We start from the raw sequence: 14,721 nt of genomic DNA, 5'->3' as shown, positions 1-14,721 counted from the left end.
GTCTTTATATGTAGATGACATTTTACTTGCAGGCAATTGTATAGATATGATCAAGAAAACAAAATCATATCTAGGATCCCCATTTGAAATGAAAGATATGGGAGAAGCATCTTATGTACTGGGGATTAAAATCACTAGAGACAGAGACAGAACTTCTAAAATGCTTTATTTGGATCAACAAAACTATCTGGATAAAATCTTTAAGAGATTTAATATGAAAAATTGCAAACCAGTTAGTACGCCTGTTTGTAAGGGATTTGTTCTCACCAAGAAAATGTGTCATGTCCAAGAAGAAGACATTAATGAAATGAAAAATATCCCATATGCACAAGCATTGGGTAGTTTAATGTATGCAATGACAAGCACAAGACCGGATATATGTCATGTTGTTGGACTAGTAAGTAGATTTCAATCTAATCCTGGTATGACTCATTGGAAAGCAGTCAAGAGAATCATCAGATACTTAAAAGGCACTCAAGATATGAAACTTTGTTTTGGATTAAGTGATCTAGATTTAATTTGCTACAGTGATGCAGATTTTGCAGGAGACTTGGATGATAGTAAGTCTACAAGTGGTAATATTATTTTATTTGGTGGAACGACAGTTTCTTGGTTAAGTAAGAAACAAGGTTGTGTTGCAAAATCAACTATGGAAGCAGAATACATCTCTTGCAGTACATCAGTAAGTACTGCAGTATATGCTAAACGTTTTATAGAAAGCCTAGAAATAGGTATACCAAATAAGCATGTCGATGTGTTTTGTGATAATAGGTCTGCCATTTTTCTTATTAAGAGTGGAGCTAATAGTTCCAAAGGAAAACACATTGATGTAAAATATCACTATATACAAGATATAGTGAAGAGGGGTGAAATTAAAGTCGACTACATACCCTCTGAAGAAATGGTGACTGATCCTATGACCAAAGGGTTATCTCTTGAAAAATTCAAAGAACATGTGACTATAACGGGTTTAAAAATTATCTAGATCTTGTAGCCGGAATATGTGAATGGGCATCGTTGGAAGGATTTTGGGGACGTTTGAAATGAACAATTTGATGCAACTCTATCTAAATTATATTGGTCAGATAAAAGATAGAGGACACTAGCGAGGTAACAAAATTATAACTGATCATTTTGTATGTAAAATCCGTTTTAGGCATCAAGTATGAATCTTTATAATATTTGGGCGCGTAGTGTAAAGTCGTTGATAAGGTGTATCAAGGAAATTCTTTCGAAAGGCTTAAAAGGAAATACTTGATCAAAATTTCAATGCAGGTCAAGTATGGTTAGACTTGGCTGAAGTCGCCATTAGTTATTAGGTACGGATGGTAATTCCCTAGTACAAGATAATGGTACCATTTTACTTGCAAGATAGTAGGATGAATTCGCTGTTATGAGTGAAATCAATAATGGTGGTACGAAGTGTGCACACATATAAGCCATACCACATTCTGATGTTGGTTTACAAGAATTTGTAAACTAAAGTTGGAATAGTCAAGAGTAATGAAGGTTTTGATACTCGGTAAAGACATTCAAACTAGAAAGCCAAAAGGATCTTATATCATTATGATCAATGGGAGATGTTGGATAATGATCATTGGGAGATGTTGGATAATGATCATTATGATATGGCTTTCACAAAGGGGTGCGTATGATGTGTGAAAGAGTACCATAACATTGGTACACCAACACACATAATCAAGAGATGTGTTGTTTGGGTGATGAAGTGATATATCCTTTAACAAAAGGATATGTCTGTACAAGGAGTTGTGTCTCCTTGTTAGTTATGAGAAGTTCTGTTGGTTGGATCTTATAAATAGGAATTCAACCACACATAACTTCTTACAGAACAACAAACGTTTTATTTATTCTTCATCTATCAAAATTTCTCTCCCAACTAAAGACACCACCGCATTGTGATAAACAGTCTTACGATGTTTATATATCGATCATATTTCCTTCATATACAACCCGTTTTCCAACAATATATTAATTTTCAAAAACGGAGCTCTGGTTTAAGAGAAATTGTTGGCCAAAGATGAGGGTCCGAATCAGCCGAAAATTTTTCAGATTTTATGAAAATATTTCCCTCCAATTATTTTCAAACTTAAAGCCATAAAATGAACTCAGGGGGTCTGAATAACATATTAACAACCTAACTTTGAATTTAGATTACAAAAACATGAAAATTGGGACCTCAAATAAAATTTTGAAATTTAATTTGGACACCCCAAAACCATTTTCAGATTTTCAAAGTAAAGAAACAACTTTAAGAATGGAAAGTTTTAAAAGAAAACACCTTGATAGTAGAAGCCTTCTTTACTCCTCAGAAACTAAGCTCTCTACCTCACTCTCTCAATTGAGCTAGTGGTATAAGAACAAGTAAAACAGAGAATTTGAGAACTTGCTAGTATTTGGTTTAAGCTCAGACATCCTCTATTTATAGTTGAAAAAGTAATAATTTCTACCTATTACTAAACCTCCCATTACTAGGTTCATAGCTGAGATTACTCAGCTGGACTAGAGTCCTTATGGTTTACTCAAGATCACCACAATTCTTCACCTTCATCTATAGACCATCCAGCAAATGTCTAGCTTCTACACCTCATTCTTCTAACTCCCCACCTCATGCTTGCTAGCACATCCTACGTACTCAGCTTAATAGAGTGTTTTGTGAAAGGAAAAGATGAAACCAGAAGGAAGAAGAAGGTTGCAGGACTATAACAATACGTTAAAAAAAAATTTCTTTTTTTGCTGGGTTTTGTTTTTGGGCTACGAAGGAATGGCTAAGGTTTATGGGCTGGTTCATCTAATTAATTCAGCCCAAAACCAAATAATAATATTTTAATTAAATAAATTTATTAATCCAAAAATATATATTTATATAGGTCTTCACAAAATCACAAGCACCCTCTCTAAAGGCATAGAAGCTGGATTCGGATAGATCAATGCGAGTAGAAAATATGATCTCACTTAATTAACACTATTCAGCCAAATTTTACAAGATTAAATATTGACATTTAATTACCATGGTTTTTTTATTTTTTGCCACTACATTTAATTAACATGGTTAAATACACACAAACAACAAGTCTTTGATGACATTGAAAGTTCCTTCTTTTTTTTTCTTTTTTTTTTTGGTATAAGGGGACCCACCGCTTAAACAAGTCTAGCTTTGATCTCACAAGCCTGGGCCTAGCTAAACCATCCCAATCTTTCAGCAATCCAGCAACCAACCTTTGTTGGGTTGACGTTGACCATTTGTTCCATATATAGCTAACAAAGTAGGATGGATATATATGCACCACTCATCCTATTAGTCCTGAATTAAAAGACACCCCAGTAGAAGGCAACCAAAGATTCCCAGATATAAACCCACCAACTGTGAAAGCTTGTGCTTCACTGGATGTAAGAGATCCATGATACCCGGCCCATTGGACTCTGCCCGAAGTTGAAGCCCCAGGCCCAGAATTCATATACTCCCCATAGTACAGTGTCTTAAGCCCAAACCCACCAGCCCAAGGAGACCACCCAGCTCTATTGATTGAGTCATCCAAGAAAGACTGCATGACAACTGTTCTAGAATATTGCTTCCAAGGCCTCCCAAGATATGTCTCATACTTGGACTTAACTGGGGCAAGGTCAGATGCAGCTGTTATCTTGCAATTATGTATTGAAATCCCTGTGTTCTGATCTGGGCTTGATCGGCCTTGGGCCGTCACAAAGTTTTTGAGCCCACCAGACGCGGGCTTCCTGGCGTATATGTTACAGTTTTGAAAAACGGCAGCAGAGTTCCCGAATATGAAATCGACAGTCCCGTAGATGTCGTTTTCTCGGTAGAATTGTCTTTTGGAGTGGGTGTAGAGGGTGTCTTGGTAGCCTACGATGGAGCAGCGGTAGATAACTGATTTGTCAGCCCCGACACGAAGTGCAACGGCTTGGTGCTTGGAAGGGCCGGCGCTATTCACAAATGTTATGTCCCGAGCAATGAATCCATCGCCCATTCCAGCTGAAAGGAACATTTGATAAATGCTCATGTCCCATTTCAATGTCATCAATTTAATGTATACAACATGTAATATCACACATTTCTCCTATTAAAAGAACATTTACTATGTTATAATATGTTTTTTAAGTCTTAATCTATTCAATTTTGAGTTATCAAATTTATTTCTTTTATTATTGAGTATAACCGATATACCGTCACGTGGTATAACCAATTTAACGTGTAAAGGAACGACCTATTTATATTTATAGGGTATAATATTAATAATATTCACCCATATTATAACACATAGGTTGATTACATCACGTGACAATGTATCGGTTATACAAAATAATTTCTCGTGTTTTGACATGTGAACTACCCGTTTTATATTTAATTAGTTTTGTTTTTGTTTGTTTCTCTTATAACTTATATGATCTACACATTTAGTTAAAGACGTACAAAATGAAATAGAATAATATAGAGTGACACAATTGTCACTCCTATCCATATTAGCCCACTCAACTTACATATTTTCCCGCCTCCCACAAAGATTTTAAAAGATGAATACCTCACTCAACTCACCTTAATTCAAAATTCCTAAAATAAATGACAATTAGTAAATTAGAACTCTAATTTTCAAAATTTTCTGTAAGATTTGAATGACATCAATCACATGCAGCCTGCTAGCAAAACAATTAAAAAATATTAATCCGTGTAACTGTAAAACCACCAAGACATAACTAATTCAAGTGTTATAATATAAGTAGACGACAAAATTTATACTTTAACATATAGTATTAATTATGGATATAATCATAATTTTAATGGGTAGTAATAGCGCCACTTATAGGGATCATTTTTTAAGTGTGTGTAGGTCGATCAATAACTTATAAGAAAAGAAAAAAGGAGGGAATTTATAGTTCTTACCCACAGTGGCAGATTTGTAAGTTGTCCATCCATCATCTGAGTTTCTATCACCCACAATGGTCGTTTTCCCCATTCCATCACCAATCAACATAACGTTCTTTTGTTTGGTAGGTATGTTAATGTATTCATGATACGTCCCAGCTTTTACGTGAATTACAGTTCTGCCCCCACTCTCCAATGAGGCTACCAGCCCCCCAAGTGCCTCAACAATACTCTTGTGCGTGCCACTCCCATCCTGAGCCACCACAGCATGTGCCTCTATCTCGTCTACAGAAGCTTCTAGAAGCTTCCTCTCGGCGGCGGAGACCCATGTCGGAAAATTACCGGACAGCAATCTTCGACCGCCACCGACACCATTAGGGTTTGTATTTCTAGACTCCGTTTTTGGTATAGACTCTGGTCTTGGGTATGGAGGTAAATGTTCTTTGCTACTCAAGCTAGTAGTAGACAACATGAAAAGTGCAAGTGAATTGCTTATGAATTGCCTCAAATTCTGAGCCATTCCATCCATAACGCCTTTCTCTACCTTGAACTTGTCTTTCTCATCAAGGCTTTCCAAACAAGTGTCTTGGTTTGTAAGAGCAGCACTGAGCCAGGTGTGGACATCATCGTCATAGCCATAGCTGCTGCTTTTACTGTGGTAATTTATAACATTGGCCAGTAAATCTGTGGTATCATCTAGAAGCTCAAGGCAGTCATTCATGCCACCAAGCATGTGGGTGTTCTGTGCTTTCTGAAGATGGGAAATGGTGAGGTTATAGGCATGGGCTCGGACCCAATGGGCCTTTGCAATGGTGGAGTGGACTGAATGGTCAAAGAGACCTTCAAGGGTTTGAGGGAGATCATCAGCATTAGAGAGGAAAGTGGATTCACAAGTTGCTTGGTGTGGGGTGTGTTTGCAAGCAGAGAAAATTAGGGCTTCTCTGGATGGTTGTCTAGAGAATTTAGAGAAATGGAATGGTGAAGAAGCTTGCTTATTATTACTAGCTTCTGCTAATAACAAGCTTGATGAGAACAATAGAATTTGTATGGTGATCAAGAACATAGGTAGAGAAAAGGGTTGTGTTTTGTTTCTCTGTTCTCCATGGGAGGAGCTCAGTATGGTGAACATGATGCTTAAAGCACAATTGCACAGATCGAGACAGAGAGAAAGAGAGATTATTAAAAAGAATAATCTAGAGAGAGTACGTGGTACATGAGACAGCTCTTAGCTTGATTACCGTTGTGTATATAAGGGTATTTATATATGTCATGTCACCTTATGAGTTGTAGGGAATTAAGGTGGCTTCGGTAGTTATATATATAGAGTATGTGATTATTATACCATTAATTATTGCATGGATCACTTGCATTGTTTATAAGCAACCTTATCTTATATATGGGGTCCCTAAATATACACAAGTTGGGAGCTAGTCCATTCATAGATTAATATATAGTAAATTAGAAAATCCACTTCAAATTCATATTTCCTACACATTAAAATCTAGGTCATTTTGTTACTTTTTTTTGTTAACCTCTTTGATCACTTGCCAACTCATCCCACTTTCCAACTCAATCATCATACTTTCCATCTTAAGATCTTCTAGTCAGCAACTTTTAAAATTCAAATTTTGGAAATTTCTCATATAGTACTCTTAACCTAGTTTAGACATTTTTTCCTTAGTTAACTCTGTATATTTGAAAACTTATGTATTTACTTCTTACATTTTTTGTGCTTTAAAAGCTGATGGTTCATTGTAATTGGGGCTTTTTTTTTTGTAATGTCACTCATGAATATTTGTTTTGTTTCTAGCAAATCAAAAGTAATTTGCTTCTCTATATATGAATTTTTTGGGTTTCTACATATATTAATCCTCATAAACAAATAAATAACCTACCCAAAATTCTCATAAACAAATACTGAATCTAAAGAATTAACCTACAACAAGTAAAGAACGCACGTACATGAACTAATTAAATCACCTAGCCTATACAGCAACAAATAGAACCTACAATTAAACAATTCTAAGTTGTAAATTCTTTATTCGATCTACTATGTTTGCTATAGCACTCTTTGATCGATAGAGATTACGTTATACTCATATGAATTTACCTATTGCATTTTGAATTTGGGCAACTAAAGTTAGAATGTTATATATATATATATATATATATTGTGTAAATAAACTGATCTAATATATGGATTATAGCTATATATATATCCTATGTGGCTTAGAATTTTGAATTTGGGCCTTATAGACTAAGTAAAAGTTAAAGGGTACGTTAGACTCTAAAATATCATGTTAGAGACTAATATTCCATTGACCCACCACCATTTATGCATAGAATGACCCCTCAATTTAAAGAGTATTTGTAAATCACACTTCAAAGTCTTAAATGCAACCAAAGTGTGATAAGGTTGGCAACAATATCGATCAGTACAACATAAAAGGCTGAAAGATATGGGTTCCCTTAACTGGTATCTGAACTAATATATGATCATTCGGTTAATTAGGACACATATATAGTACTTGCGCCATGATTTAAGGTGGAACAAATGCATGATAAAAGAGACGAACTCAAGTGAGGCAGGCCCACAACTACAACATACATGCAGCATGCACGTACGTACGTATGTACTAATGATTCTTCAAATGGTTTCTTCCATGCAAGTGGATTGTAGTAGGTTTGTACAATTACTTACTTAATTACAAGCTACAACTTCCTTAATCATGATTAAATAAGCAGAAAGCAGGCAATTACTAGCTGCCAAGGTTTGCTTAATTTAGTACGGCAATGTCTTGATTAGATGGAGCTGCATGCATTAGAAAATATTACAGCGCAGCAAGCAGGCACGAAAACACAATAAACAACTCACCTCTGACGCTTGTACTTAACGCATCGGCAATGACAGATTCTTCGTGTATTTATTCCCAATATAGAGTAAGAAGATGTTAATTTGTCCCAACAATATTTTTTCTCAACTGGTATTTTCCAACTTACATGACATTTAAACATTGGATTCTATAATAAAAAATAAAAAAAAGGTAAAACATGTCGAATGAATTATTGATGTCACATAAATTGGGAAGGAAAAATTAGAAAATTTTTTTTTTTTAAGACAATTACCATTTTTCTATAGAATATATATAATTATCTAATTTTCTGAGAACAAAAAAGAAGAAAAAACAGAATTAATATATAATTTTTTGATCGATCATACTTGATTGGGAAAGCTATCCAACTCATTTTTAGTCCAAGCAGATTATTAAAAGTTCAAGGGCCAAATTAGATAGTTCCACATCGTCTTAGTACCTTGAGAATATATAGTAATAAAATCTATCATGCATATACTTAACATTGTATCAGAGCAGGTACACTACATGAGTAAGTCAGGTCTGTATCTCTAGATTGCCGATGATTAATTTGACCAGTATGTTTAACAGGCCCAACTATGTACCCAATTAATGATTAATTATTTGCCCCATATCAATGAGGGCAAATTACATTTCCAATACCTATAGAGATAGCAAAAAAGAATGGTCACAATGTTGATCGATCTGATCATGACATTTACCAGCCAACCAAGCAACCAAATTTGTAGCACCCATTAATGACCAATCAACCAAATTTGTAGCACCAGCCAAAATAGGAGTACCATCATAACAACTAATAATAATGGAAAGATCCATCAAAAGTCATTATAGAGTGACTCTAAAGTCATTATATATGGATATTTTGAGTCTTTCACCGGTCGTGCTACAATACTTTCGAAGAACTTCGAGATTAGTGCATAATATTCCATTTTAAATGAATTTAGATTTAATTTCTACTTATTTTGTTTTTTTTTTTAATTATTCAATATAAATTCAAGAGTTTATGTAACTCTATTCCAAGGAATAAAATTTCGGATTTCGAGGAAACTTCGATGGAAATTTCGATGGAAATTTCGACGGAAATTTCAAAGATTTTTAAATTTCGATGGAAATTTCGACGGAAATTTCGAAGATTTTTAAATTTCGATAGAAATTAGACGGAAACGATGGAAATTGCTATCAAAATACGGAAATTTTGAATAAAACTTTACCATATGTTTATTTAACATATTATTTACTACATTGATAAAGAACATTGAAGAAACTAAATTATATAATAGGTTTCATGTGATATAAGATGAATATAATACGCGCTGGAGGCAAATCCTGTTAAATAAAATTAGTATACTAAATAAATGAAGTTAATATATTTTTTATATTCTATAATCTATACACTAAATCCTAATACTAAACCCTATATACTCTATATACCTTACCTTAATACTTTTTATACTTTATAATCTATACATTAAACTCTATATAATCTATAATCTATACTCTATATTTTTTAGGATTTGCTATAAGATATAAGGGTTTAGGCCCTTTAGGGTATTTTTAATTATTTTTTATATAGAAATGTATTAGGGTTTATGGTTTAAAAACAACTAAACGAAACCCCAAAAGAGCTAAACCAAACCCAAATCTCGTTTTTTTATTTCCAATTGCCCAAAGGCCCCAAACCTCTTTTTTTTTTTTTTTTTTCTTTTTTTTCCTTGCAATTTCAAACTACAAACTAATTATTCTTGAAGTTCCTCTATTCTTTTATATCAAAGATAAATGACAATTGAATTCTAACTGTGAGTTCTATACTCATATTAGGTAATATTTTTTGCTGAAATTATATGTTCTTATGACTTTTTTAATTAACATGAGTTACAAATTTACAATATGTGATTATCTTTTTTTTTTTATGTGTTTCTATCTTTTATAGGAGAACTAATGGAAAACTTTGCTCAAATTTTTTGTTTGGTCTAAATGTCTAATCCGGTTTAAAGTTTAAAGGGTGTTTTTTTGTCCAATTGTTTGTCAATGACTTGTTTACTTAATAATAACTTTGTCAGAATTTTCATTCATTCATTTAAAACACCATAAAGGCTTAATTATTGTCAATTTTGACAATACAACTCAAGAGTAAAAGTCCCCACCAGATATTAACAGGAGCTAGCATATGATTGATGACACCCTGTTCTTTTCAAAACCTCTAGTTTTGTTGAATAATATGTGTATTAAATGGCAGGCACGCTGCTTAAGAGATAAAAAACATTAATTAGTAATTGCTTAAACTTAAACTATTAGGACAAGCTACTGAAAAATAGGTGGATTTATTACAATATATAGCTAGGCTTATAGCAATAATGTTCGATAGAGATATTTTTCAATCTCTATCAGCTTTCAATCTCAATCAGCATCCCAAAAAGAGAAATTTCCAAAACAAAGAAATTTCATGTTCTTGCCGAGATGCTCTCCTGCCATCCCCTCTTATTTCTCTCTGCCAGTCGCTCCCCTTTCTCCTCCCTCTCCCTCCCCCTCCCCCTCCCCCTCCCCCCCCCCCCAATCTCTTCCAGTCTTCCTCAGTTCCTCCTTGACTTCCCCGATCTCTTCCTCCTTCTTCTCTCCCTCTCCCTTTCTGATCTCCCTCCCTCTCTTGGCCGCCCAGATCTGGAAGGAAGGGTGGTCCTGTCATACTCCCCGATCTCCTTCCCTCTCTTGGCCGCCCAGATCTGGAATACGGTGGTCCGGTCACATGCCAGCAAGGAGAGGACTTATGTGAGGGAAATTTTGAAAATTTTGCGAAATTTTGCGAAATTTCGATAATTTCGACGAAATATCGACGAACTCGTGCTAAAATTTCCATACCCTCCGAAAACGAAATTTTCGGCGAAATTTCGCCGAAAATTTTGAAATTTAACTCCTTGCTCTATTCACACCAAAAAAATTACTAAGAATTTATTTTATTTTTTATTTCATATCTTTAAATAATAAATATATGACTAAAATTAAAAAGTCAAATATAAATAAAAAGAATAAAGAAAAACAAATACTGGGCCACGTTCAGTTGCTAAATATTTATCGAGCAGCTTATCATGTGGCTCGTACGTACTTCGCAGATCTAGGACATCATTTGATATTTTTAAATATTTGTGGAAGATTTGTGAATACATTTAAAGAGTTTGAAGCCCCTAATAATAATTGTCCCTAAAAAAATGTCGTGTAGATGAGTGATGAGTTTATCATTCGGCCTCTGAAACAATGGTAAGGCTAAAAAATTAGCCGATATAAATTAAAAATAATTTCTTTTAAAAAAATACCCAATCTTAAATCTTTCCTAATTATTGGAGGATTAATTATCAAATTTTTCTGATTTGATTTTTGTATTATTTTTTTCCAGTTGTCTAGTTGGTTTGGGAAGCAAATTAAGTCCAAGTACGCGCTCACCATTCAATCCTGAAAAAGGCCCCATACATTTCATTATTATATAACAACCATGCAGAATTGACTTGTGACTTTTGTATACCTCTAACCCTTTTGGTATTGAGTAGAAGACACAGTCAAATAATTGTCTGTAACTTAAGCTACTTGTATCCCCATATTAAATAATTTAAATTATTAAGTTAAGCAGCTTTTATGACCACACGTACACTAACTAATTAAATTGTCGTCCACTTGGTTGAGTTTAACAACCATCGCTTCAATTTATCTCAATATCTTTAAGAGGGTTTGGCTTTTTCCTAAACATAATGTGGTTTTAATTAGTGGCACCCTATTTTTCTTTTTTCTTTGTTTTCTTATTAATATTTGTCCTCTTTCAAATGGATAGTTGTATTGGTACACTTCTATACATATCTATCATGCATGCTTTTGGATTGAACAATCTTTCTTCTTTTCAAAGTGAAATTAATTGATGAATAATACTTATATCAGACACCCTCTCATCCTTACCAACCTGATAAAGCCCAATAATATTATTGCACGTGTCATTTGTTTGAGTATTTAAAGTGTGTTTGATTATTGGGTCAACAAAATTAGAAAGATAATGGTTGTTTGGTTGCTTATTTTAGAAGTTAAGTGAAAGAAAAGGACACATGCAATATTATAATCGGGCTACATGAATTTGTGAGATGATCGAGAAGGCCTTGATTAATCAGAGCCCAAGGGTACGTACGTACGTTATATTTACAATGAATTGACAACTACTTTTCTTATAAAGTTTCTTTGGATGAGAAAACCAAAATAATTTTTCAATCTATGTAGTCCTCAATTTAAGAATAGTTTATTTATGGTTTTTATTGCATTAATAGAAAAGAAAAATGCTACTTATTTTAATTCTTTTTTCCCAACTACATGATATGTACACGTACTATATTTTCGTATATAAAGAACAATTATGTGATAAAATCTAATATAAAACAGACATGTATGTAGTGAAAATAAAATTGTAAAAAATTGCATTGTTCAGAAATGGAAGATGATACAGGTTCCATGATATGATATATGCACACCAACCTAAAACTTAGTTGGGCTCCTACCCTCAACTGTCCATGGAATGGAACTGCAAAACTAAAATGAGTTATAGTGTTATACTTTACTTTATTAATTAATTTCCAGATTTTAGAAAAATGATTTCAACTTTTGGAGCTATCAATTAACTGAATAATGCTTTTTTGTACCTACGTGTGGTATGCCCCATCCATGAATTGCTTAATTCTTAAGAAAACATTATTTATAGATCGATTTAAAAGTTGGGTGAGATTTTCACACTCATATTTTCTTTTTATGCTCTTATTTTCTTTTTATTTATACAATTAATTATCAAAACATAACGATAGTGCATTTGTTATTGTTATGTTTTGCATTAGTGCCAGTCTAAAGTTAATGTTTAGAGAATAAAGTACAGTATAACAATCGTATGCATGCAGTGCTGATCTGGAAACAACCATTTTAGCTTTGAAATTAAAGTTTTATTACTCTAATATATATTTTCCTTTTTAACGTACATGCATGTACAAATGTTACGAGATGAAGCCTTACATAACGACTTTTAGCATGGGGAATATTCTGATGAGAGTGGGACATTGCATTATATATATATTTAAAGTTTTGATCTTTCTATTAGTTTTGAGAGCACAAATTAAAGCGCACAGGTAATAGAATATATAAAGAGGATGCAAACACTTTCCAAGTCAGCAAGTTTATTAACCAGAAAAGTACTACTAGCTTATATTCATCTATCTTGTTTCCTAAATAGCCCATCAGTTAAGCATTCTCAAAAATAATTTTATTTAAGGGTTTTCTCACAGGGCCTACTTTATAATATATTTCAAGCTCTCTAATTTGTAGGTTTTCTCTATTTAAAGATCATCTCTTCAAAAATTAGACAAATAAAAAAAGGTCCATTGACTTTAGATACTAAATTGTAATGTTTTTTCATTTTAATTACCAAAATATTTATGTCATTTCACTTTAGGTACTAAATTTCAGTTTAGGTACTAACTTTAAAAAACATGGTTATATCGAGCTGTGACTGTCTAACAGTCATAACTTTTTTATTGATTTATTATTTTTTCAATATTTGCAAGGCTTAAACTTTAATGTTTAATCTTTAGGTTATAAGATTTCATCCCCTAAACCTAAATCAAAAGTATGAAACCCTTAAAAATTTTGATTTTTTATAAATTTTAAACAGTCACAACTGTGACTGTTCGACAGTCACAACTGTATAACAAATTGATTTGTGACCTAATCTAAAATGTCTTACTCTAGGTTAGTACCTAAACTAAAAAAAATTAGTATCTTGCTGCTTTACTGAAAAACTATTGATATTTGATATTTAATCCTAATTTTCTAAATAAAAAATCATTAAGATATTAATTTTATCAAATAAGTAGACGAACAAAATGTTTTCAATAAATACTTAAAATGATGACAATTTAATCAAACGCTCAAATAATTTTCGATTTACTTAATTTTTTGCAGAATTCAATTGATTCATAAAAAGTAGACTGTTCTGATCATCAAAACACAAAGTGGAGAGGGCTCCACAAGAGATTCTTTAAGTAAATTTATTTAAAAGATTCCTAATGAAACTCCCTCAGTACATATATATGTTAGTATATTATTTGTTAAAAATAGATAAAAGTTAAGAGTATGTAATCAAAATTAAAATAAGGCTTTATTACACTTTATCTACCTGAACTTTGAGCTCAATCTCACTTCACCACCTAAAAAAAAAATTGTGTCAATTTACTACCTGAATTAAAAATTTGTTGCAATGTACCACCTCTGGCTCATTTTGTCTAAACCTTTGTTAAAAATAAGGGTGTTTTGATATTTTAAAATCAGTTTTATTGTGTCAAAGCAAATAATGTGTAAAAAAACCCTTTTTTTTTTTGTCTAAAAATAGGAACTTGAAAAAGACCAAAACACTCTTATTTTTAACAAAAGTTTAGCCAGAGATGGTACATTGCAACAAATTTTTAATTCGGGTGGTAAATTGACACAATTTTTTTATTAGGTGGTGAAGTGAGATTGAGCCCAAAGTTCAAGTGGGTAAAATATAAAAAAGCCTTAAAATAATTGAGACACTATCATATTATATACTAAACAAATTCTAAAATAAAATTTAGTAAGTGTAACAGTACTCAAATAGATATAGCCAGCATTGATTAATTGTGAAAGAACGAGGAAAGAGACTAAAGGCTGGCTTGTAGCTCCTTTTGAGTGCAACTTTGCACCTAACAATATATAAGAGAATAATCATTTTAAAGATCTAGAAGAAAGTACTGCTTTGCATCTCCTTTCCATTATTGTTGGATATGACTTTATTAATTGTACAGTATTTATAATGGCAAGGAGCTGGATTTGAACTCATTTTTCCATTTTTAGTAGCTGATATTCACATTTCGCAAGCCTGCTGAGGCAATTATATGAAATTCACGAACTTGTGGACTTTCA

General features: G+C 32.9%; 1 protein-coding gene across 1 annotated transcript; it reads right to left on the bottom strand.

Annotated features, from left to right (window-relative positions):
* Window positions 1-2,955: 2,955 nt before the first annotated feature.
* LOC147292725 (putative pectinesterase/pectinesterase inhibitor 35) lies at window positions 2,956-6,169 on the bottom strand. The gene is made up of 2 exons (XM_086231493.1): window positions 4,916-6,169; window positions 2,956-4,009 (listed from the first exon to the last, which is right to left on the bottom strand). Exons 1-2 carry the CDS (start codon window positions 6,024-6,026, stop codon window positions 3,309-3,311), a joined length of 1,812 nt encoding a protein of 603 aa, XP_086087619.1. The 5' UTR covers window positions 6,027-6,169; the 3' UTR covers window positions 2,956-3,308.
* Window positions 6,170-14,721: the final 8,552 nt, after the last annotated feature.

Source organism: Dryas octopetala, chromosome 2, assembly GCF_963921425.1.
Source record: "Dryas octopetala chromosome 2, drDryOcto1.1, whole genome shotgun sequence".
Lineage (NCBI taxonomy): Eukaryota > Viridiplantae > Streptophyta > Magnoliopsida > Rosales > Rosaceae > Dryas > Dryas octopetala.
The sequence above is the reverse complement of the archived record's forward strand: the minus strand, read 5'-3'. Positions and strand labels throughout refer to the sequence as shown.